Raw genomic sequence first — 23734 nt, forward strand, 5'->3', positions numbered from 1 at the left:
GAATGCAAGGAAGGATTTACCAGTGACCTTTGGCTGCCAAGAACTGTCAAAGCACAGCACGGGGGCCCTGAGAGAACTTCAAACAGATCAATTCCAACTGCAGCACTTTAGAAGGTGGGCCAAGGGTCAGACCAAGCACAGAATTCCCAGAAGATCTAAACTCACAGGAATGTCTGAATGTGCATCATCTTCATGAGCATGCACTTGACCAATGCAATGGAAAGTGTAGAAGGAAATTCTTTCAAACTGGCTGATGTGCCTCTGCCAAGCCCACAGTGCTGCAGAAGTCCCTTCTACCCCTTATTAAACTTTTAAAAACTTGCAGGAGTGAGCCTTGCTTCTCACAAGCTCGGTCCCAGGGCACAGAACCTGCCCCATCACCTCCCCTCCCCGGGGCTGGGAGCTGATCCTGAACTGATCCCACAAATCCACCATGGATTCAGTGGTTCTGGTTTCACTAGCAGCCACCTTGAGGCATTGCCCTGGCATTCCAACCCCCACCCAGAGCAATGCAGCTCTGGGGCTGGGAGCTGATCCTGAACTGATCCCACAAATCCACCATGGATTCAGTGGCTCTGGTTTCACTAGCAGCCACCTTGAGGCATTGCCCTGGCATTCCAACCCCCACCCAGAGCAATGCAGCCTCCCCCAGGGCACTGGCCAGCATTCCAAAGGAACAGCAGGAATTCAGTGAAGAGAACCACAGTGATGGAATTGGTCAGGCTGGGAAAGACCTCCAAGCTCCTCCTGTTGGGAATATCCTGAACAAGGAAAAGGAAACCCCCCCGAGGGACCCGTTCCTCAGAAATACCTTGGAACTGAACCAATCCATTTGATTACACTTCCTTCACACTCTGGGATGAAGAGCTCTGTGAACTATAAAATTCTGGTCAAATCCTTCCTCCAGTATTTCTGGATACGTCTGAAAAATCAGAATGAGGCTGACTTGGGCACTTAGGAACTCAATTTTCCAGTTTAAATATTTGATACCAACATAAATAAATAGAAACCCAAAGAAATTAATTTTCTCCTATTACTATTATTACATATTTGTATTAGATATTTAAATACCCTTTGAATTGAGGAGTTTTTCCATCTCACTGTCCTGGTTTTGTTGCTTCTGGCTCCACTGGAAAGAGCTGGCACAAGATTTTCTGTAAGCACACTTAGAGCATAAAATACAATAATAACAATAAATATGCATTCATTAGCATCCATTTGGTTCTGCACTCCAGAGGCAAATGGGGCTGCCTGTGAATTATCCTGCCTCTGTCAGGAACATTCACTGGGGGCTCTGCTTAAAATCTGGCAGTGAAATCCTTCCCTTGAATTAGCTTTTGTCCAAATGATGCCATTCATTCCATTTCTATATCATTTATATGGGATATTCCATTCTATCCTTCACACTGGGGTTTTCAGGAAGGACAGCTCCTCGTGGGAACTTCCCAAGTATGCACAGCTTCCACGTCACCACACCAAAAACACACAGAACCAAGAGAGGGATAAGAAGCAAAAGTGCAAAATTTATTATGTTCTTCAATGAACACAGGGATAGGAAATTTATAAAATTAGGTAGTATCTTCAAAATTAAAAAATGAAGGATATATAAACACCAAGAGTTCCTAGACAGAACAAACAACAGCAGTCCATGGGATGCTCAGACCCAGCTGACTCCGAAGCAGTTTCTTCATAAAAAAATAAGGTACTTAAAAAAAATGGCTCTGGAAGACAGTGGAGTCAGCATGGAAAACATGGAACATGAAAACTGAAATGTTACTGCAGCACATCCTGATTGTCCAAAGAAAAGTCTGTTGGCAAAACAGCAAAAGCTCTGAGTGCCAAGCTCAGCCCTCTGCTAAAGGCATCTCCCAAATCCCACCAGGGTCCTCTAACTCCAGAAGGGGTTTGGAGAGACCTGAGAGCTCATCCCAACCCACCCTGCCATGGCAGGGACACCTGCCTCTGTGCCAGGCTGCTCCAGCCCCAGGCTCCAGCCTGGCCTGGGACATTCCAGGGACAGGGAGTGAGACATGGAAAGAGCACTGGGAACATTCCCAGACACATCCATGAGGAACCCTGTGAGGAACCCTGTGAGGAACCCTGTGAGGAACCCCAGGCTCCCCACGGCTGCTCCTCTGGCTCCTTTGGCACCCTCAGCTCTGGACCTGCTGAGCCAAGCAGGGCTGGAAGTGCAGATCCCACAGGGCTGTGCCCAGCATGGATTCCCTCAGGCCGTGTAAACACCGTGGGAGTGACCCCACACAGAACAGAACTCTGCTGGAGCTGGCAGGTTCTGCTCAGCTCACAGCTTCAAGTAGAGAAGGGCCCAAAGCTGCTCCTGGTGCAGAGGGACAGCCCTGGCTGGGGTGGGGACACTGGGGTCATTCCCAGCCAGGGCTGGGGAGCTCCCCCAGCAAGGGCAGCTCTGGGCACCCAAACCCAGCAATCCCAAAGGCCACAGTGTCCCCTGAGGATCCCAAAGGTCCCAGTGTCCCCCTGAGGATCCCAAAGGTCACACAGTGTCCCCTGAGGATCCCAAAGGTCACAGTGTCCCCCTGAGGATCCCAAAGGTCCCAGTGTCCCCTGAGGATCCCAAAGGTCACAGTGTCCCCTGAGGATCCCAAAGGTCACAGTGTCCCTCTAAGGATCCCAAAGGTCCCAGTGTCCCTCTGAGGATCCCAAAGGTCACACAGTGTCCCCTGAGGATCCCAAAGGTCCCAGTGTCCCTCTGAGGATCCCAAAGGTCCCAGTGTCCCCTGAGGATCCCCAAGGTCACAGTGTCCTCTAAGGATCCCAAAGGTCCCAGTGTCCCCTGAGGATCCCCAAGGTCCCAGTGTCCCCTGGGGATCCCAAAGGCCACAGTGTCCCCTGGGGATCCCAAAGGCCACAGTGTCCCTCTGAGGATCCCAAAGGTCCCAGTGTCCCCTGTGGATCCCCAAGGTCCCAGTGTCCCCTGGGGATCCCAAAGGTCACAGTGTCCCTCTGAGGATCCCAAAGGTCACACAGTGTCCCCTGAGGATCCCAAAGGTCACAGTGTCCCTCTGAGGATCCCCAAGGTCACACAGTGTCCCCTGAGGATCCCCAAGGTCCCAGTGTCCCCCCCAGGCTGGGACTTCCATCACAAAGAGGTCTGAAGTGTTTGTGAAGCTGACAATCCCACACAGGAGTTCTGCTCTCCCAGAGTTACACTGTTTCCTTTCCCAGTGTTTCCTTGGACCCTTTGCTCCCAGAGGTGCTGTCCTCGTTGGAGTAGTTCCCCGAGTCCCGGCTGCTCTGGCTGGAATGTTTGTAGTCTGTGAAGACAATGTGAGTGCCCTCCTCTGTGACCATGGACTCAATCACACAGCAGTTCTCCACTGATTCCTCTGCTGCAGCTGCCAGGTAGGGGCTGCTGAAGGGCTGTGCTCCAAATCCCTGAGGACAGAAGCAGAAGGGGAAGAGATGAACATCCATAAGAAATAATTATATACTGGATTAAATAATTAAATACTAATTCTGCTTAGCACCACAGTCACACAGAAGTGATTGATCAGATTCTTCACTGTGCAGAGGGGCAGGCCCTGGCTCAGGGTGCCCAGAGCAGCTGGGGCTGCCCCTGGATCCCTGGCAGTGCCCAAGGCCAGGCTGGACACTGGGACACCCTGGGACAGTGGGAGGTGTCCCTGCCATGGTGGGGTGGCACTGGGTGGGCTCTGAGGTCCCTCCAGCCCAAAACCCCCTGGGTTCCATGGCTGAGCAGCAATGTGTGGTTCCCCACCCCTAACACAACACTTGTTTCCCTAAGGTCACCAGCTCAGATTTTGGATGATGTTTAGTTCACAGAACCCCCAAATCCCCGGGGTGGCACAGCCCTGCCAGCCCAGGGAGTGCCAGCTGTGCCCCATGGCCACCTTGTGCCCAGCCCAGAGCACTCAGTGCCACCTCCAGGGGACACCTGCAGGGATGGGCACTGCAGAGCTCCCTGGGCAGCCCCTGCCAAGGCCTGAGCACCCTTTCCATGGGCAAATTCCTGCTGCTGGCCAAGCTGAGCCTGCCCTGGCCCAGCCTGAGGCCGTTCCCTCTGCTCCTGTCCCTGTTCCTGGGACAGATCCCAGCTCCCACCTCCCAGCTGCATTCACACAATCCAACACTAAGGGGTGACTCCCACATTTTAGCTCAGCCCTTTTCCTGCTCAGCTGTCAATCCCCACAGAGTTGCAGCATTTCATGGATTAGAGCCTGAGGAGGCCACACAAGAATGAAAAGAAAATCCAGGTACTGAAGTTTCAAAACACACTTGAGTGTTGCCCTTCTCCTTCCAGAAGAGGATCCCTGCTAAGCAGCACCTGTGCCAGGCTGGAGGCTGGACAAAGCTCTGGAGATCACTGATAAAACCTCTAAAATGAACCCTGGCTGACCCAGAACACATAAACATCTTTTCCCATGATATTTAAAGTTCATTTTCCTCCAAAGAAGCTGTGTGATGCCTGAGAAGTCAGAGCTCACCTCGATGTTCAGGGGGGGCTGGCAGGAGGGGAAGAACACGTATTTGATTTTGTGGTAGACTTGGCAGAGCACAAAAATAAGAGGAGTGACCACCAGCAGGACAACCAGCAGGGCAGCCATGAAAATCCCAAAAATCATCAGAGGTAAAGGTGTACCTAAAATTTGGAATAAAAACCATTCAGGCGAGGTGTTCAGAACCAGCAGAAATTAAAGCACAGCTCCAAATGTGCTGCAGAATTTATCAAATAATTCAACATTTCCACATCATGGAAACATTCCACAACATCTCCACAGCCACGGGCACCAGGAAAAACTGATGCTGTGCCAGTGTCTGAGATAATTTTGCCTAAAGAAGCCACAATATAGCTCCCAGTACAAGCACACAGAATCACCAAGGTGGGAAGAGGCCTCCAAGGTGCTCCAGTCCCTCCATCACCCCAACACCAGCAGCTGGGGGTGCTCACCTGGAGAGGAGAAGCTCCAGGGAGAGCTCAGAGCCCCTGCCAGGGCCTGAAGGGGCTCCAGGAGAGCTGCAGAGGGACTGGGGACAAGGATGGAGGGACAGGAGCCAGGGAATGGCTCCCAGTGCCAGAGGGCAGGGCTGGGTGGGATCTTGGCAATGAGGAATTGTTCCCTGGCAGGGTGGGCAGGGCTGGGATGGAATTCCCAGAGCAGCTGGGGCTGCCCCTGGATCCCTGGCAGTGCCCAAGACCAGGCTGGACACTGGGCACAGTGGGAGGTGTCCCTGCCATGGCAGGGGTGGGATGAAATGATCCTCAATGTCCTTCCCACCCAAACCATTCCACAATTCCATGACAATCTCAACAAGCTGAAAGGACTTTGGTGATACTGAAATTAACAGGCACCAGCAGCCACTTTCCAATAATCCAAAGGACACAATCAGGCCTTATTTCATGGTCAAAGAATGGAAGAGTTTCACTCTGGGGTATAAAAACATGTAAAGACAGAGCATGGTCTGCCTTGAAGGCACTGCTTGGATTTACAGAGATTCATTGAGGTAGCAAGACAAGGGGAAGAGGAATACCTGGGAAAACAGATTAGAATATTTATCTGATTCAGGTAAAAAGTAGCATTTGGTTCTTTTTAGGTTAGATAAGACACAGCAGTGAGGAGCACAACATAAATGAGTCCTGCATGTGAGTCAGGCATTGCTGTTATTGCATTTTCTTGGCTTTAAGGCAGTTTGAAGAGTCAGAAATTTTCACAGTGTTAATAAAATTTTATGTGGCCAATTATCTTCACCATGATTTGTTCCTGTGTTCTGAGTGAGTGCAATCCTCCACTCTCCCCTGGCTCCATGATGAGCTTTCAGCCCTAACAAATCTGATTTATCTGCTCACTCTTCAGCACAGGAGATTCATTCCCAGAAGGACTAAGGCAGTTTCAAGGCTAAAATACCCCTGAGAATGTGGAATTTAGTGATTGCTTGCTCCCTCCCAAGGTGTAGGGCTGGGAAGTGAAGCTCCCTGCCCAGCCAGGTGCTCCCAGTGCTGGCAGGATGTTGAGTTCCCAGGGAAGGGGCAGCAATTCCAGCTGCAGAGGGCATTGCTGCCAGGCTGTGCCCACCTGCAGGGGTGTGGATGCATTCCTGCTGGCTGTAGGCACTGCTCTTGTTGTAGGGCTCAGAGAAGGCCTGCACCCTGACACAGTACAGGCTGGAGGGGGACACATCAGGGACTGTGGCTATGGTCTGCTTCACCTCCTTCTGCTTCACCTCCTCCTGGAAAAAGCAGGACAGGGAAAAAGGAGGGATCAGAGCCCGTGGGCAGCACAGAATCTCAAACAGGTGAGAGCTGCAGCCTGTGCTGGAGAAGTGATTCTGTGAAATGTCAGACATTGCTGCAACCCCAAACCTGCAGGGCTGGAGAGACTTTCCAGCTCATCCAGTCCCACATCCAGGTGCCTCTGGAACATTTCCAGGAACTCCACCACCTCCCTGGGCACCCAGATTCAGTAAAATAAATAAACCACTCCCTTAGCTCCTAAGCAAAACCCAGCAAACACTTCCTGGGCAAGAACCAAGTGCTTCCCCCATTCTGAAATGTCCCAGTTCCAAGTTCCCAGGAAACTCCTTCCTGCTGCAGTTTGCTCCCTTCTCTTCTGCCCCCTTTTTACCAATTACTGTAAAATATTTTACCCTAAGAAGCATTTAAAGAACATGGAAAGATCCATTAAAATGTGAGCTGAAAGGATGCAGGATTTCAGTGTTTGAGGAGCTTTTTCCATCCCACTGCACACAGACACATCCATGGAAATGGAGATTACACCCCATGACTGGGAAACAAAAATCACAGTGATCAGGTTTCTAAAAGAGTTACATAAACATCTCAACCACTGGGTGATAAAAGTCACAGTGATCAGTGATTTTTGATAGAATCTTTCATTAAAAAGCCCAATAAACTGACTTTTTAAAGACTGATATACCACAAATGTGCCTCCTTTGGAAAGGAGCTCCTCAGGGAGAATGGAAGGTCAGGATTTAAGTCAGAATCAATTTTATATTGCATGAAATTTGTTCACACCTTCATATCTGAGGAATTCTTCCAGTACAGGATCCTGTAGGACAAGTCATAATGGTCCCTCATGAATTCATTCTCAGCTCCTCCTGGAGGAGAAATGAGGATGTGGAGCAAAGTGTCACTGAGGTCCAGCCTTACACCAGGAGGGCCAATTTCATCTGAAAACAATAAAACAAATACTTAAAATCCAACTAAAAACATTGCTTCAAAGACTGTCAGTGAAATCCATGGTAATTTTGAAAAACCATCCAGTTAGAAGTATAATTTCATAGTTTTATTCAGAATATCAAGTCCTGAGAAACATTTCAGTTCATTTCACTATACTCTTGTGAAATCCCCTCTCCTGCCAGCTCATGAAACATTTGGCAGGAGTTTGCTGAGCCATGAGCATTCCAGGAAAGCATTTCCTTACTTGTTTTCAGAGGATCCACTTTGACTTCCCTGGAGAAGCAGGATTTGTTGTGTCCCTCCCTGGCCTGCACTCGCAGGTAATAAAACCCAGTGGTGATGATGGAGGAGAAGTTGCACCAGGTGCTGGTGATGTTCTCACACCTGGGCACACTGAGCCACTTGTCTGAGTAATCATCATTGAGCCTCTTCAAGTAGCCCCTGCAACAGAGAATTCAAGAGTTTTCATGTCAGCTCCCTGAACTCCTCCAGAAAATCCTATTTGTTTGTGCTGCACTTGCCTCAGTTTGGGGCAAAAAGGCCTCTAGTAATAAAAATAATAATTAAAAAAATCAGCATTTTAATATGAGACATTTCTGGGTGGAACAAGGAAGATAAAAGGGCCAGGGAATCCAAATCAGGGCTTTAACCAAGGCTCAGCAGAGATGAAATGTGGGGTGGGCAGGCTCTGAAAATCCAAATGGGAAGTTCTCACATAGCTCTGTGCAGTCCATTGATTTCCTGCCATGCCAAAGAATCCCCAAGGAATGCCAGGGGCCCCTCCTCTTCTGTGAGGTGCTGGCCACAATATTTATGCAGCAGCTGCAGATTGAGATACAGGTTTATAGAGCTGCTTCCTACTGGGATTTTTTGGGTGGGATTCGATGGGGTTTTATGGGATATGATGGGGGTTTATGGCATTCCTTGTTTTTTGATGCAATGTGAATTTATCTGGTTTTCTTCATGGGATACAGTGGTTTTGTGTGTGACAGAATGGGGCTTGATGTGATACAAGGGTTACTTCAGGTGACATGAGGGGGTTTTTATATGACTTGATGGGTTTTTTAGGTGACACACCATTTCTTGATGTGACACAACATTTCTTGATGTGACACAACATTTATTTTTATGGGACACCATTTCTTTTATGGGACACATCATTTCTTGATGTGACACATCATTTCTTGATGTGACACAACATTTCTTTTATGTGGCACACCATTTCTTGATGTGACACACCATTTCTTGATGTGACACACCATTTCTTGATGTGACACAACATTTCTTTTATGTGGCACACCATTTCTTGATGTGACACACCATTTCTTGATGTGACACACCATTCCTTGATGTGACACAACATTTCTTTTATGTGACACACCATTTCTTGATGTGACACAACATTTCTTTTATGTGGCACACCATTTCTTGATGTGACACACCATTTCTTGATGTGACACACCATTTCTTGATGTGACACATTTCTTGATGTGACACAACATTTCTTTTATGTGACACAACATTTCTTGATGTGACACATTTTTTATAGGACACAAGGTGCTGCCTCAGGTTTTCTCCCCTATTTGGGTCTGCCAGAAGAAATCCAAGCTGCTGACAACTGAAACCTGCACCACCTGTATTTTTGCTCACTTTTACTCATCTAATTTCTCCACATTCAAAAAGCCACTGAGCAATTCAAGCTTCCCAGCTTTAAAAACATCCCTCAGCATTTAGGAGTGCCTTCCAGCAGGAGTTTACCAGCCCCAAAAGCAGCCCAGTCCCTGAAATCCCAGGCCCAGGTGTTTCATGGAATTCCTTTAACAGCAGTGAGCCATTCATGCTCCCACTAACACACAAAGCCACCAAATATTTCATTTTACCCCCTGGGAAGCACCTGCAGAACACAGGAGATGGGACTGCAGGTGGCAGGGGTGGGATGGCTGAACTCACAGCAGGTACTGCACGTTGTAGGTCACATCCTGACTCTCCTGGCTGCTCCAGAGCAGGTGGAATTTCATGTTCAGAGCCAGGACACTCAGGTTGGTGGCACACAGGAGGTCCTTCACTGCTGGGGAAAAGGAAACCCAAAGTTACCAAAAAAACTTCATGGGAATGGGCATTTCTCATGTCAATAAAGAACACATAAAGATTATTCATGATACACATTGCAAGTCCCAGGCTGTGATATACAGAGCATCCCATCAAGGCTTTAATTAAAAAATCAGTTAAAATCTATTCAGGAAAAAATCCAAGTACACAAATATTGAGAGGAGCAGAAATAAACTGGTTTGGGAATAACATGAGGAGAAAACTACACAAAATACACACCTGTATTTATTGTATATTTTGATTTTTTAATGTTTTGTTAAAATATGAATGTGATAATTACTTAATATTTTATTAAAACAATAAAACCTTGCATGTATCAGTTATTGTAATATTTTATTAAGGTACACATGTATTATTTTATTATTTTAAAACACACATGTATTCTTTTAACATTTTTAAAAGACACAGATGTGTATCAATTAATGTATTTTGTGTATAAAGAAATTTTCATTTACCATCAATTACTAACATTTTGGTGTACCACCAACTCATTATGATGTACCTCCCCTGTCCAATCTAATGTTTGACTTGCTGCAGTTATTTTTTTCCTAAAATAAACATCTAACAGCAACTGCAGAGCACAGAAAATCATTTAACTTTACCTAACAAGGTGGCAAACTGCCCCCTCAAAGCCTTTCTTCAGCAGCTGTAACCATCAATTCACCAAGGATTATATAAAACCAGCATTTTTTTAAGCTCTGCTCAACTTTCTGGGCATTCATGGAGTGCCAAGTATCCCCGAGGCTTTTGGGTTTTTTACCTCCTGATTCAGTCACTGATTTGAAAAGAAGAGTTTTCCAAAGCACACAAAGAAGTTTTTGTTCCAAATTAATGTCCAAGTTTGCCTCATGGCAAAAACCTTCTTGTACTGTTAAAACTCTACCCTAGACATATCTGATGTTGATGAGAAGAGCAAATATAATATATATATATATATATATTTTAGCACCAAAATGAGGAGGATTTTGGCCCTTCTGCCTATTCCTGTTCTCTCAGAACACCTGGCCTTGTGCCAGTCTAAGAGAAGCCATCATTTGCAGGTAACCTGATTTCCTGGGTACCTTTCTGGGTGGTTTTCACACAGCTGGTGGGGCTGAACAAGCCTTGCTTTCCCTCCCCGGGGAGGTTTGCTTGGACTTTGAAGCAATAGGTGCTCTCTGGGGCAAGGTCATCAATGGTGTCCACAGGGAAAATGGTTTTGCTCTGGAGCTGGAAGAAACAAGCACAAAGAGCCTGTGAGGGGAACTGTGCTTCCCCAGGAGCATTTTCAAATGATCATTTTGCAGGGTTTCAGCCCATTTGTATCACACCCCACCTACAAAGGTGAAACAGAGAAAGCAGGGACAGTGCTTGAGCTGGAGAAATCCTAAAGGGAAATCTGCAGTTTAGCCAGGCACTGACAGGAACATTTTGGGCTCCCCTGCCATGGAAGTGGGGAAGGGCTGGGCCTGACCAGGAACTCAGAGTGCAGAGTCCTGGTCTCTGTCCCCTCACAGACATCCCAGAGTGCAGCAGGACATTCCCACCCCTGCAGCACCCAGACACTCCTCTCTCCTCTGCCTTTGGCTTTCACTGACCATACCCAACTGTACTTCTGGGCCTTTTGCTCCTTTGGTGTGTGATCCCCAAATCCCAGAGGTGGGAAGGGCCCCCCAGGATCACCCAGTGCCACCCCAAACCCTGTCCCCAAGGCCACATCCAGACTGCTCTGGGACAATTCCAGGGACTCCAAACCTCCCTGGGCAGCTCAGCCCAAGGCCTGAGCACTCTGTGAGGGGAATAAAATTCCTCAAGGTGCACCAGGGAGGTTCAGGTGAAAGAAAGAACAAAATTCTGCCTTTAACCTCTGGTGCACCTTGAGGCCATTCCCTCTTGTCCTTTCCCCATTCCTGTGTTTCCCCCTGGCTGTCCCCTCCTGGCAGGGACTTGTGCAGAGCCACAAGGGCCCCCTGAGCCTCCTCTGCTCCAGGCTCAGCCCCTTCCCAGCTCCCTCAGGAATTCTCCAGCCCCTGCCCAGCTCCCTCAGGAATTCTCCAGCCCCTTCCCAGCTCCCTCAGGAATTCTCCAGCCCCTCCAGGTCCTTTCTGAAGTGATGATTTTGATCTGATCTCCCAAAAGAACACAGAGTGCTCTTTGATCCCTGCTCTAATTTAGATGACTCTCACTTCCCTAAAAAAAGATAAAAAAGGAAGAGTTTCTCCCCTGCTCTCCACAGGAGAGCTCTGGGTGCTCTGCAGGACACACTTGCTGCCTTGGAAACCAGTTCACAATGGCAACACCTCAGAAAAGTCCCTGGATCAGGGCAATGCCAATAAAACAATCCTATGGTAAGAACAAAATCATCTCACCAAGAAAAAACCACCTCCCCCAACTTTCAAACACACAGGAGCAGTTACACAGTGACAGAAGCAAACAATTCCACTTCAGAGCACGAATTAAAGTCCATCTCTGGCAGCTCTGGTAAGGTTAAATAACAAAACAGAAGTGCTCATACCTGAGTGTGTGAGGAGTTTTCCCAGAAGACCAGGTTATATTTAAAACTCAGATCATTGATCCACATTTTTTTCCTCTGATTTGCTTCTGGAGGGGAAACCATAACTTTTATGACTCCATTTGTGGACTGCAATTCCAGTCCTGGTGGACCAATCTGAGCTGCAAATATGGAAAGAAAAAAGAAGTTAAACGTGTCTACTTTGAGAAAATACACCCCAAAAAGTGGCTTAAATAATAAACCTAAAATACCTGATAATAAACCTAAAATACCTGCCTATGGTATCTTATTTTTAATTCTTTTGAATAATCACCCACAGGATCCTAAGTTTTCATGACTCAGGCAGTTTCTAAAAGAAATTTAACCTAACAACCAACTACCATCACCAGGTTCTAAAAGCAGTTAAAATTAAATATTACCAGGAAATGTTTTCCAAAAAAATCAGTATGAATTATTCTAAAACCTGCAAGGCAAGAGACTTAGCTCAGTCCAATAAATCCAACTTCAGAGAAAGGATTCAGTGCCACTGGAACTGCTGGAAAGCCACAAACTTCCCAAAAATGGGGTTCTTGGAGCAACCTGGTCTATGGAAGGTGTGGGTGGGATGGGATGGGCTTTAAGGTCTCTCCCAATCCAGACCAGTCTGGGATTCTACAAAAATCTACTGTCAAAAAGGACTTCTCCAATAAATAATCTTGGAAAGTACAGAGTGACAGGAAATTCAGTCAGGAAAGCAGCACCACCTGGAATAGTTTTCCCTTTCCAGAAAAGACAGAACTGCAGCATTCCATGACCTGCAGATGCCTGATCTTATGTTCCTGTTGGGAAACTCCCCCTGTCCTGCTGTTTCCAGCAGTGGAAACCACTGTGGCTTTTCCACAATCCCTCATTCCTGACTGCTTTGGGTTGGGAAGGACCTTAAACCTCATCCCATCCCACCCCTGCCATGGCAGGGACACCTCCCACTGTGCCAGGCTGCTCCAGCCCCAGTGTCCAGCCTGGCCTTGGGCACTGCCAGGGATCCAGGGGCAGCCCCAGCTGCTCTGGGAATTCCATCCCAGCCCTGCCCACCCTGCCAGGGAACAATTCCTCATTGCCAAGATCCCACCCAGCCCTGCCCTCTGGCACTGGGAGCCATTCCCTGGCTCCTGTCCCTCCATCCTTGTCCCCAGTCCCTCTGCAGCTCTCCTGGAGCCCCTTCAGGCCCTGGCAGGGCTCTGAGCTCTCCCTGGAGCTTCTCCTCTCCAGGTGAGCACCCCCAGCCTGGCTCCTCTGGGCTCCCTCCAGGTCCTCCTGCTGCTGGATCTCAGGGCTGGAGGCTGTGCAGGTGTGCTCCCACCTGAGCAGGGCAGGGGAGAAGAATCCTGAGGTGCTAAAGGAAGCAAAGCATCCCTGCAAACCCCGAGCTCGTACCGACTTGTTCTGGAACCATCTCCAGGACCCGGGACCACGGGGACACCAGCGGCCCCGCCTGGGCCCTGACGCGCACGTAGTGGGCATCGTAGTACTCCGAGATGGCCGAGGAGAAGTCACAGCCTGTGCCAGCCACAGCCTGGCACCCTGGCAGCTCCTGCCAGCCCGTGTCCTCCAGCTCCGGCCTGCGCGACAGAGAACAGCCCGGGAGAAAGAGCCCGGATTAAACTACAGCCCAGGAGAGACAGTCCAGGAGAGACAGCCCAGGAGAGACAGCCCAGGAGAAACAGCCCGGGAGAAACTACAGCCCAGGAGAAACTACAGCCCCAGGAGAAACAGCCCAGGAGAAACAGCCCAGGAGAAACTACAGCCCAGGAGAAACTACAGCCCCAGGAGAAACTACAGCCCAGGAGAAACTACAGCCCCAGGAGAAACAACAGCCCCAGGAGAAACAACAGCCCAGGAGAAACTACAGCCCCAGGAGAAACTACAGCCCAGGAGAAACAGCCCAGGAGAAACAACAGCTCCAGGAGAAACTACAGCCCAGGAGAAACAGCCCAGGAGAAACTACAGCCCAGGAGAAACTACAGCCCCAGGAGAAACAGCCCAGGAGAAACTACAGCCCAGGAGAAACAACACCCCAGGAGAAACTACAGCCCAGGAGAAACTACAGCCCCAGGAGAAACAACAGTCCAGGAGAAACAACATCCCAGGAGAAACTACAGCCCCAGGAGAAACAACAGCCCCAGGAGAAACTACAGCCCCAGGAGAAACAACAGCCCCAGGAGAAACAACAGCCCAGGAGAAACTACAGCCCCAGGAGAAACTACAGCCCAGGAGAAACAGCCCAGGAGAAACAACAGCTCCAGGAGAAACTACAGCCCAGGAGAAACAGCCCAGGAGAAACTACAGCCCAGGAGAAACTACAGCCCCAGGAGAAACAGCCCAGGAGAAACTACAGCCCAGGAGAAACTACAGCCCAGGAGAAACAACACCCCAGGAGAAACAATAGCCCCAGGAGAAACAACAGCCCCAGGAGAAACTACAGCCCAGGAGAAACAACAGCTCCAGGAGAAACTACAGCCCAGGAGAAACAGCCCAGGAGAAACAGCCCAGGAGAAACAACAGCCCAGGAGAAAACCCCAGGAGAAACAGCCCAGGAGAGACTACAGCCCAGGAGAAACTACAGTCCCAGGAGAAACAACACCCCAGGAGAAACAACAGCCCCAGGAGAAACAACATCCCAGGAGAAACAATAGCCCCAGGAGAAACTACACCCCAGGAGAAACTACAGCCCCAGGAGAAACAACAGTCCCAGGAGAAACTACAGCCCAGGAGAAACAACCCAGATAAACAATACCCCCAGGATAAACAACACCTGGAGAGAAACAGCCCAGGAGAAACAACACCCCCAGGACAAATACCCCAGATAAACAACACTCCAGGAGAAACAACACCCCAGGAGAAACTACAGCCCAGGAGAAACTACAGCCCAGGAGAAACACCCCAGATAAACAATACTCCAGGAGAAACAACACCCTCAGGACAAACAACACCCCAGGAGAAACACCCTCAGGACAAACAACACCCCAGGAGAAACAACACCCCAGGAGAAACAACAGCCCCAGGAGAAACACCCCAGATAAACAACACCCTGAGAGAAACAGCCCAGGAGAAACAACAACCCGAGGAGAAACATCCCAGATAAACTACACCTCAGGAGAAACAACACCCCCAGGACAAATACCCCAGATAAACAACACCCCAGGAGAAACACCCCAGATAAACAATACCCCCAGGATAAACAACACCCTGAGAGAAACAGCCCAGATAAACAATACCCCAGGAGAAACTACAGCCCAGGAGAAACAACAGCCCAGGAGAAACACCCCAGATAAACAACGTCCCCAGGACAAACAGCCTGGGATAAACAACACCTCCAGAATAAACAACACCCCAGGAAAACCCCCTGGGATCACCAACACCCCCAGGATAAACCCCCGGGACCAGCAGCCTGTGAGAACAAGGCTCACTCCTTAAGCCTGTGACAACAAGGGCTGGCAGGACAGTGGCAGCACTGGGGTGTGTGGCAGAGTGCAGAGGCACACACCAACTGGGACAGCTCCCAGGCACCCCTGACTGCATGGGGCAAACACAGTTCCATGAGATGACACATATTCATCCTTCCCTGGAGTTCACAGGCCCCAGGAATTCCTGATCTTAGCTTGACCCACTATTTCATCTTCTCAGAGCACCATGCACTTGGCACTCTGAGAGTTTTGTGCTTTATTTCAGAGATGGCACTCTGAGAGTTCTGTACTTTATTTCCTCACAGACAGGATTTTGAGGGTTTTGTACTTTATTTCCTCACAGATAGGATTTTGAGAGTTTTGTACTTTATTTCCTCACAGACAGGATTTTGAGAGTTTTGTGCTTTATTTCACAGATGGCATTTTGAGAGTTTTGTATTTTATTTCCTCACAGATAGGATTTTGAGAGTTTTGTACTTTATTTCCTCACAGACAGGATTTTCAGAGTTCTGTATTTTATTTCCTCACAGATAGGATTTTGAGAGTTTTGTATTTTATTTCCTCACAGACAGGATTTTGAGAGTTTTGTACTTTATTTCCTCACAGATAGGATTTTGAGAGTTTTGTACTTTATTTCCTCACAGACAGGATTTTGAGAGTTTTGTATTTTATTTCCTCACAGACAGGATTTTGAGAGTTTTGTACTTTATTTCCTCACAGATAGGATTTTGAGAGTTTTGTATTTTATTTCCTCACAGAAGGCATTTTGAGAGTTTTGTACTTTATTTCCTCACAGACAGGATTTTGAGAGTTTTGTGCTTTATTTCCTCACAGACAGGATTTTCAGAGTTCTGTATTTTATTTCCTCACAGAAGGCATTTTGAGAGTTTTGTACTTTATTTCCTCACAGACAGGATTTTCAGAGTTCTGTATTTTATTTCCTCACAGATAGGATTTGAGAGTTTTGTACTTTATTTCCTCACAGATAGGATTTGAGAGTTTTGTACTTTATTTCCTCACAGATAGGATTTTCAGAGTTTTGTACTTTATTTCCTCACAGACAGGATTTTGAGAGTTTTGTACTTTATTTCCTCACAGACAGGATTTTGAGAGTTTTGTACTTTATTTCCTCACAGACAGGATTTTCAGAGTTTTGTACTTTATTTCCTCACAGATAGGATTTTCAGAGTTCTGTATTTTATTTCCTCACAGATAGGATTTTCAGAGTTTTGTACTTTATTTCCACACAGACAGGATTTTGAGAGTTTTGTACATTATTTCCTCACAGATAGGATTTTGAGAGTTTTGTATTTTATTATTTTATTTCCTCACAGATAGGATTTTGAGAGTTCTGTATTTTATTTCACAGATGGGATTTTGAGAGTTCTGTATTCTATTTCCTCACGAGGATCCCTGGTCTGTGGTTTGACAGTTACTGCTAGCCCAAGGGGCAGTGCTGGATTTTAATTTGCTCTTTTGGTGCTATTTGCCTGGTTCTTTCCAATGTTCTCTTATCATACAGACATTCTAGCCAGTTTTACAAGTACTTTCAATCAATATTAGCTATTTCACTATTGAACAGATATTTCACTATTGTCAGTTAGTTACAAAAATAAAGGCATTAGTTCTTATTTCACAACTACAATTATAATTTTATTAATTTATTTTTTATTTAAATTTAATTTTATATTATTAATATTAATTAACATATAGTAATACAAATTAATAAGTTGTTATATTAATTATTATTATCATTATTATTATTGCCTCACTACTACAATTACTTCTGCAGAAGTTAATGTTATAATACACAGTGCATAATATTTTGCAAAAGCCTAAACAATAATATATATTTATCACACTAAGATATACAATCCACACAGGGATTAGAGTATTAACTATAAAAGGCTGACAAATTATACTATATCAAAAGCAGTTAAAAAGAGATTACAAACTCTACTCTATCAAAATAATTTACAAAAGCCAATAATAACAAAATACAATAACCACACAGTTATTTATAAAACATCCCAGGATAAATAGCCTGGGATAAATCCAACCCACAACCACTGAAATTATTCTTATTTTCTTCTTAACTTTAATAAACATCACCCCTTTTCATGCTGCTTTATCACCAGTGCAATCAGTGTTCTCTCCTTATAAATTATCCTACAACTGCCAGAACACAGAATTACATCCTCAGGATTATTTTATTTCCTAGCCTGGCAAAGATTTTATAATTCATGGGAAGAAATTTTAAAGTCTTGACAAAAGTGGTTACAGGAGCATAAAACCAGCAGAACTCCACTCATCACAACATGAGCCAGGAATGGAAATTAGGGGAAAATAAAAACCACAGAGGTGAAAAGTGGAGTTCAGCAATAATCAGCTTTTCAGCAGCTCTTTTTTAATCAACACACATCCACACCTCAGTGAAGAAAGAGATTTACAGAGACATTTAAAATGTCCTGGCCAAAAAAAGGAGGCACAGACTAGAAGCAGTAATTGCTTATCCTCAACTCCTACCTTGTATTTCAGAACAGTCTGATATTTTAAAAAGTAAATGTATTTTCAAAGCAGCTGCTCTTATCTACATATTGGAAAATAAGAGCTATTTTTTAAAAATCCAAAATCCCAGAATGGTTTGGGTTGAGAGGGACCTTAAAGCCCATCCTGTTCCACCCCTGCCACGGGCAAGGAACATTCCACGATGCCAGGTTGCTCAGAATTTCAGTAAGTTTATCTCAGAAACGTTTTTCAATATTTACTTGTCAGGAAAGTGCCACAAAATGCCTGTGCTAATATGTGCAAAACAACTGGGAAATGGAACAACTGAAGGAAACCAAGGAAATGTTTAAGAATGACTCTTAAATTGTTTTGTCTGGGCATTAAACTTGCAGCTGAGAAATGTGGGTTAATGAACTCTGAGAAATTAATGGAAAGTGATACTGAAAATTCCCTCAGATCCTCTGTGTGTGGCCATAGCTACAGAAACCAAACAAAGCAGAGACTAAATTCAGGAAGGACCTTGGGACACTGAGCACATCCAGAGGGGACAGCAGGGCTGGAGAGGGGCTGGGAACACAAACCCTGAGAGGGAGCCCTGAGGGAGCTGGGGGTGCTCAGCCTGGAGAAAAGGAGACCCAGGGGTGCCCCCATCCCTCTCAGAGCTCCTGAAAGGTACCTGTGCTCACCTGGGGCTGGGCTCTGTCTCCAGCAGCACTGACACAGCCAGAGCTCACAGCCTGGAGCTGCACCCAGGGAAATGCAGGTTGGAGAGCAGGGAAAAGGTTTTTCCAGCAAGGGGGAGAAAGTTCTGGCCTGGCTGCCCGGGGAGGTGGTGGAGTCCCCATCCCTGGGTGTGTCTGACAAAGCCTGGAGGTGGCACTGGGTGCCAGGGCTCAGCTGGGCTGTTGGGGCTGGGCTGGACTCCGTGGGCTTGGAGGTCTCTTCCAACCCAGGGGTTCTGGGAATAAACCTAAATTCCACTTCTGAGTGTGCCAACAAACCTCCTGCAGAACCCTGCTGCTGGTTCAGCATTGGCAGCAAACTCTGTGTGAGAAATAAAGGGATTTCTGCTAGCAGTGAGACAAACCTGGGCCAGCAGCAGCCAGGGAGGGCTCCAGGGTGGCACTGACCACTGGAACTGGGCTGAGAATGTCACCCTGGGGTCACTGCCCTGTAACCCCAGTGCCAGCAGCAGCCAGGGGTGGCTCCAGGGGTGGCACTGACCACTGGAACTGGGCTGAGAATGTCACCCTGGGGTCACTGCCCTGTAACCCCAGTGCCAGGAGCAGACAGGGATGGCACTGACCACTGGAACTGGGCTGAGAATGTCACCCTGGGGTCACTGCCCTGTAACCCCAGTGCCAGGAGCAGACAGGGATGGCACTGACCACTGGAACTGGGCTGAGAATGTCACCCTGGGGTCACTGCCCTGTAACCCCAGTGCCAGGAGCAGACAGGGATGGCACTGACCACTGGAACTGGGCTGAGAATGTCACCCTGGGGTCACTGCCCTGTAACCCCAGTGCCAGGAGCAGACAGGGATGGCACTGACCACTGGAACTGGGCTGAGAATGTCACCCTGGGGTCACTGCCCTGTAACCCCAGTGCCAGGAGCAGACAGGGATGGCACTCACCACTGGAACTGGGCTGAGAATGTCACCCTGGGGTCACTGCCCCTCCAATCCCAGCTCAGGGTGAAATTGGTGTTCACCACGTGCACCTGCACGTCCTCTGGGCTCGGCAGGCTGCTCTGGCCTAGGAGAAACAGGCAAGCACAGAAATCACATATTACAATCAGAAGAAAAGAAAATATGAAGATAAAATGAAAATAAAATGTTAAAATAAAATAAAGTATTACAATAAAAAGCAAAGAAAATATTAAGATAAACGAAAATAAAATGCTAAATAAAATTGCTTTTATTACAATATTGCTTTTATTACAATAAAAAGCAAATAAAATATTAGGGAAAATTAAGATAAAATATTACCATAAAAAGAAATTAAAATATTAATGTAAAATTAAAATAAAATGTTAAAACAAAATATAATAAAAAGCAAAGTAAATATTGGGATACAATTAAGATAAAACTGTATCTTGTATATTACAAGAAAAAGCAAAGAAAATATTAAGATAAAATTAAAATTAAATTAAAATAAAATAAAACAAAGTATTACAATAAAAAGCAAATAAAAGATTAGGATAAAATGAAGATAAAATATTACAAGACAAAGAAAAGAAAATATTGAGATAAAATTAAAGCAAAATACTACAATAAAATATAATCTAAAAAATATAATAATTAAAATAAATGCAATAAAAATAAAATAAAATTAATAAGAAAAACTAAAAAGTAAAAAATAAAATAGATATAAAATTAAAATAAACCAAATAAAAATGAATGAAAATAAAAACATACATAAAATAAGTAAAACACAATAAAATATTAAAATAAAAATGTAAATATAATAAAAATTAAACCAAAATAAACCAAAATAAATTAAAACAAAACAAACCACACCTCTTAGCTTTGACATTCTATTTTATTTGGTTCTATTTTATCTGAAGTAATTTATGGATGCCTTCCCAATGGTTCCAGCTTCGAAGCCATTTCTGAAGCTGCCCTTTGGGGTCAGTCTGGTATGGGATGGTAGGAGGAGGAAAGCAGAGCCCAGAAATCCCATTCCAGCTGGGCACTCTGGACAGCGATGGCTCACCCTCAGCCTGACTTTGGGACAGGCTCTTCACTGCAAACCCAGTTTGTCTCTCCACACAAGCTCCCTGCCTACAAAGGGGATTGTGGAAAAGCAGAGTGACTCAAGTCTGCAAAATCCTTCTGGAGAATTAAGTGGGACCCACAGGCTGCAGATTTTGGGAAATAACTCCTGAAGGCACAAAAACATGAGAGCCAAATAATTCAACGAACCCTTGTGGCTCCCAGTACAGAATTTATCCCCACAAGGCAGGAATTTGTTACTCTTCTGACAGAGCAGGACCAACCCAGAGAATGCCAAAGGACATGTGCTCAGAAAATAAGAAAACCAAGGAAAACCCAGATATTTCTCCAACAGATGGCTACAATTCAACCAAAACCCTTGTGACAACAGGGGCCCCACAGACTCCAACTGATAAAAACACTACCACATTCCAATTACTAGAGTATTTTTGTTTGCCTTGGGCAGAAATCCAAATATTCACTCTATCTTTCCCATCTTTTCAAACCCTTAATTCAGAGCATGAGGCCTTCCAGTGCTCCTTGTCAGACCTCAGCAGGCCAGATGGCAAAAGGAGCAGAGGGAGCAGGAGGAAGATCCTGCCCAGACCCAAGTTCTGAGCACAGACTTTCTGTGCTTTAAGCCAGGCCAGTGCTTTGCACAGCTGGGAATACCCCAGGAAGGTCATTTGCAACACAGCTCCCAACCAAGAGAAAGCTGAATGGCAGCAGCAATTCTTGAAGTTTTCCTTTTAAGCCAAATTTCAGCTTCCTGAGGGAATTTTATTGTTCTCTTTTGTGTTCCTTCCAAACGGTTCAACTTGCTTGAAGCAGTGTAAAAAAAATCACAATAAACTGGCTGAGATTAATTAATGGAGGTCTAATTTATGAGACATGACCTAGTGCCCTGATACTTTTGGGGTTTCTAAAAACACCCCACAAAACAATGTTGTGCAATGTATGGGTCGAAGTTTGTGGGTTTTTTGCAGCTCTGATATTTTAACCCTCCTCTCTCTGCCCTGCACATTTTCCTGTTCAACACCACTGCACTTGTTTCCTGGAGTACTGAGCCAGTTTCTCCCAACAGACAGGAATATGTGATCCACCCTTTCACGTATTTCCCTATTTCCAATGAGTTCTCTGCTTGCTCCCCTAAATTAATTCCACAAATCATTAATTTACCAATGAACAGCTATGCAGGAAGGAAGGAGAAAACTCAGTGATGTTTAATCAGCAGGGAAATTTTGTGATTTAGGTAATAACTTGCTATGCAAAGAAAAGCCTAAAAATCAACACCTCTTCCTGGCTTATTTTATTAATGATTAAAAGCCAGACACTTAAAACTAATTCCTGTTTGTCCACTTGAGCATGATGACACTTGGGTTCTGAGAAACCATTCTAAGGGATTAGACTTCTGTGGAAAGAAGAGATTAAAAACCAGAAATGCTTTTAGCACATCTGCCCATCTCTTCCCCCTGTCGAATTCAAACAACCCAAACTGATCCAAAACAGAAAAATTACTGCTCTGCTCAGGAGATGTTCAGCAACATTAGCAGTTGAAAATAATAACAATTATATAACAAATCTATTCGGCAACAGAAGAAAGCAAGAAATGGCAACAGAGCAAACCCCACAGTCAGGGGAAATCCCAGGAGGAGCACATGATGCTCAATGCTTACGACATCCCTGGGTGCAGGAGCCAGTGGAAAATTTCAGTCAACATTTCAGCAGAAGAAGGAAGAGGAGGCCCCTTAGATAAGACAGCAGGAAAGGCTCTGAAGGACCCTGATATGCAAAGAAACCCAGGGCCAGAGCTTCACCCTGGAGCAGCAGCACAGGGAACAGCTGAGCTTGGCCCAGGGAGAGGGAGAGGTCACTGAAGCAGAGCTACTGGAACTCCAGAGTGAGAATCACCCCCTGGCTGGGATCTCAGAGCACACCCAGTCCCAGGCTGCTCCAGCCCCAGTGTCCAGCCTGGCCTTGGGCACTGCCAGGGATCCAGGGGCAGCCACCCTGGGCCAGGGCCTGCCCACCCTGCCAGGGAACAAGCCCTAATTCCCAGCATCCCATCCAGCCCTGCCCTCAGGCAGCCTAAAACCATTGTCCCTGGTCCTGTCACTCCCTGCCTGTACAAACAGTCCCTCTGCCCTCCTTTGTAATGCTTCACAATCCTTCCTCTTCCAGCAATAGCTTTTGGGCAATAGTTGTTTTTAGCTGTGTAAGGATAAATGACAAGGCACAAGCTCCCGCCCTGCGAGCCAAAACCCCCATCCTGCCATTCCACCTCTCATTTCCTCATTTATCCTTTAGGCTCTGCCAAACTGTGACTTCCAAGGCAAACAACGGGAATCCAAAGCTGTTTCACCCACGGCGGCTGCAGCCCCTGCAATTCACCTGGAATGGGTGGGACTGGTGTGGAGGAGAGGGACAGTCCTCAGGGGATGGGGACAGCACCCAGGGAATGGCTCCCAGTGCCAGAGGGCAGGGCTGGGTGGGACCTTGGCAATGAGGAATTGTTCCCTGGCAGGGTGGGCAGGCCCTGGCCCAGGGTGCCCAGAGCAGCTGGGGCTGCCCCTGGATCCCTGGCAGTGCCCAAGGCCAGGCTGGACACTGGGGCTGGAGCAGCCTGGCACAGTGGGAGGTGTCCCTGCCATGGCAGGGGTGGGATGGGATGAGGTTTAAGGTCCCTCCACCCCAAACCCTGCTGTGATTCCATGACAGCCCTGCAAACACGACACATCCTCACCGACACCGTTATCCCGCCCCGCATCCCCGCAGCGCTCCGGGACCGCAGCGGGACCCGCGCCCCGCTCCCCCCTCGGCCCCGGGGAGGGGGCCCCGGCCCGGCCCCGCTCCCTGAGGGCCCCCGGACCCACCTGCGCAGGGCAGCGGCACCAGCAGCAGGGGCAGCACGGCCGCCAGCCAGCGCCCGCCCGGCACCCACTGCCGCCGCCGCTCCGCCGTCCATCTACCCCATGGCTCCTCCGTCCATGCCTCCCCGGGCTCCTCGGGCTCCTCCGGCTCCTCCGTCCATGCCTCCCCGGGCTCCGCCGCCCCTCCAGCCCCCGGCTCCGCCATCCAGGGCAGCGCTGCCGGAAGCACCGCAGCGGCGCCTGCGCGGAGCAGCCGCCAGCTGTGAGGGCGGTCGAGATAGTGAGGGCGGTCAGGGCTGTGAGGGGCGGTCAGGGCTGTGAGGGCGGTCAGGGCTGTGAGGGGCGGTCAGGGCTGTGAGGGGCGGTCAGGGCTGTGAGGGCGGTCAGGGCTGTGAGGGGCGGTCAGG

General features: G+C 47.3%; 1 protein-coding gene across 8 annotated transcripts; it reads right to left on the minus strand.

Moving 5' to 3' along the window:
- Positions 1–1503: 1503 nt before the first annotated feature.
- IFNAR1 (interferon alpha and beta receptor subunit 1) lies at positions 1504–23647 on the minus strand. Of its 8 annotated transcripts, none has more exons than XM_059840222.1 (13): positions 23331–23646; positions 19378–19498; positions 13206–13390; positions 11796–11953; positions 10363–10510; positions 9143–9260; positions 7437–7633; positions 7028–7182; positions 6072–6225; positions 4485–4639; positions 3087–3414; positions 2941–2968; positions 1504–2714 (listed from the first exon to the last, which is right to left on the minus strand). In XM_059840222.1, the coding sequence occupies exons 1-11, from the start codon at positions 23530–23532 to the stop codon at positions 3184–3186; spliced, it is 1824 nt and encodes a 607-aa protein (XP_059696205.1). In that variant the 5' UTR covers positions 23533–23646; the 3' UTR covers positions 1504–2714; positions 2941–2968; positions 3087–3183. The 8 variants fall into 8 exon arrangements, with proteins under 8 accessions (XP_059696205.1, XP_059696203.1, XP_059696208.1 ...); XM_059840220.1 differs by having other exon boundaries at positions 1504–2799; XM_059840225.1 differs by having other exon boundaries at positions 1504–2968; positions 23331–23448; positions 23491–23640.
- Between the last annotated feature and the right edge of the window lie 87 nt (positions 23648–23734).

This window comes from Haemorhous mexicanus, chromosome 2 (assembly GCF_027477595.1).
Source record: "Haemorhous mexicanus isolate bHaeMex1 chromosome 2, bHaeMex1.pri, whole genome shotgun sequence".
Taxonomy (NCBI): Eukaryota; Metazoa; Chordata; class Aves; order Passeriformes; family Fringillidae; genus Haemorhous; species Haemorhous mexicanus.

What these genes read in the sequence shown, in the direction of transcription:
- IFNAR1 (XM_059840223.1), bottom strand. Translation starts at nt 23,532, where the DNA reads ATGGCGGAGCCGGGGGCTGGAGGGGCGGCGGAGCCCGGGGAGGCATGG. An exon ending in GATGGTTCCAGAACAAGTCG is followed by an intron (nt 11,954 to 13,205) that starts GTACGAGCTCGG and finishes CCATATTTGCAG; the next exon opens with CTCAGATTGGTCCACCAGGA. An exon ending in AGAATTCCTCAGATATGAAG is followed by an intron (nt 6,226 to 7,027) that starts GTGTGAACAAAT and finishes TGCTTTTTCCAG; the next exon opens with GAGGAGGTGAAGCAGAAGGA.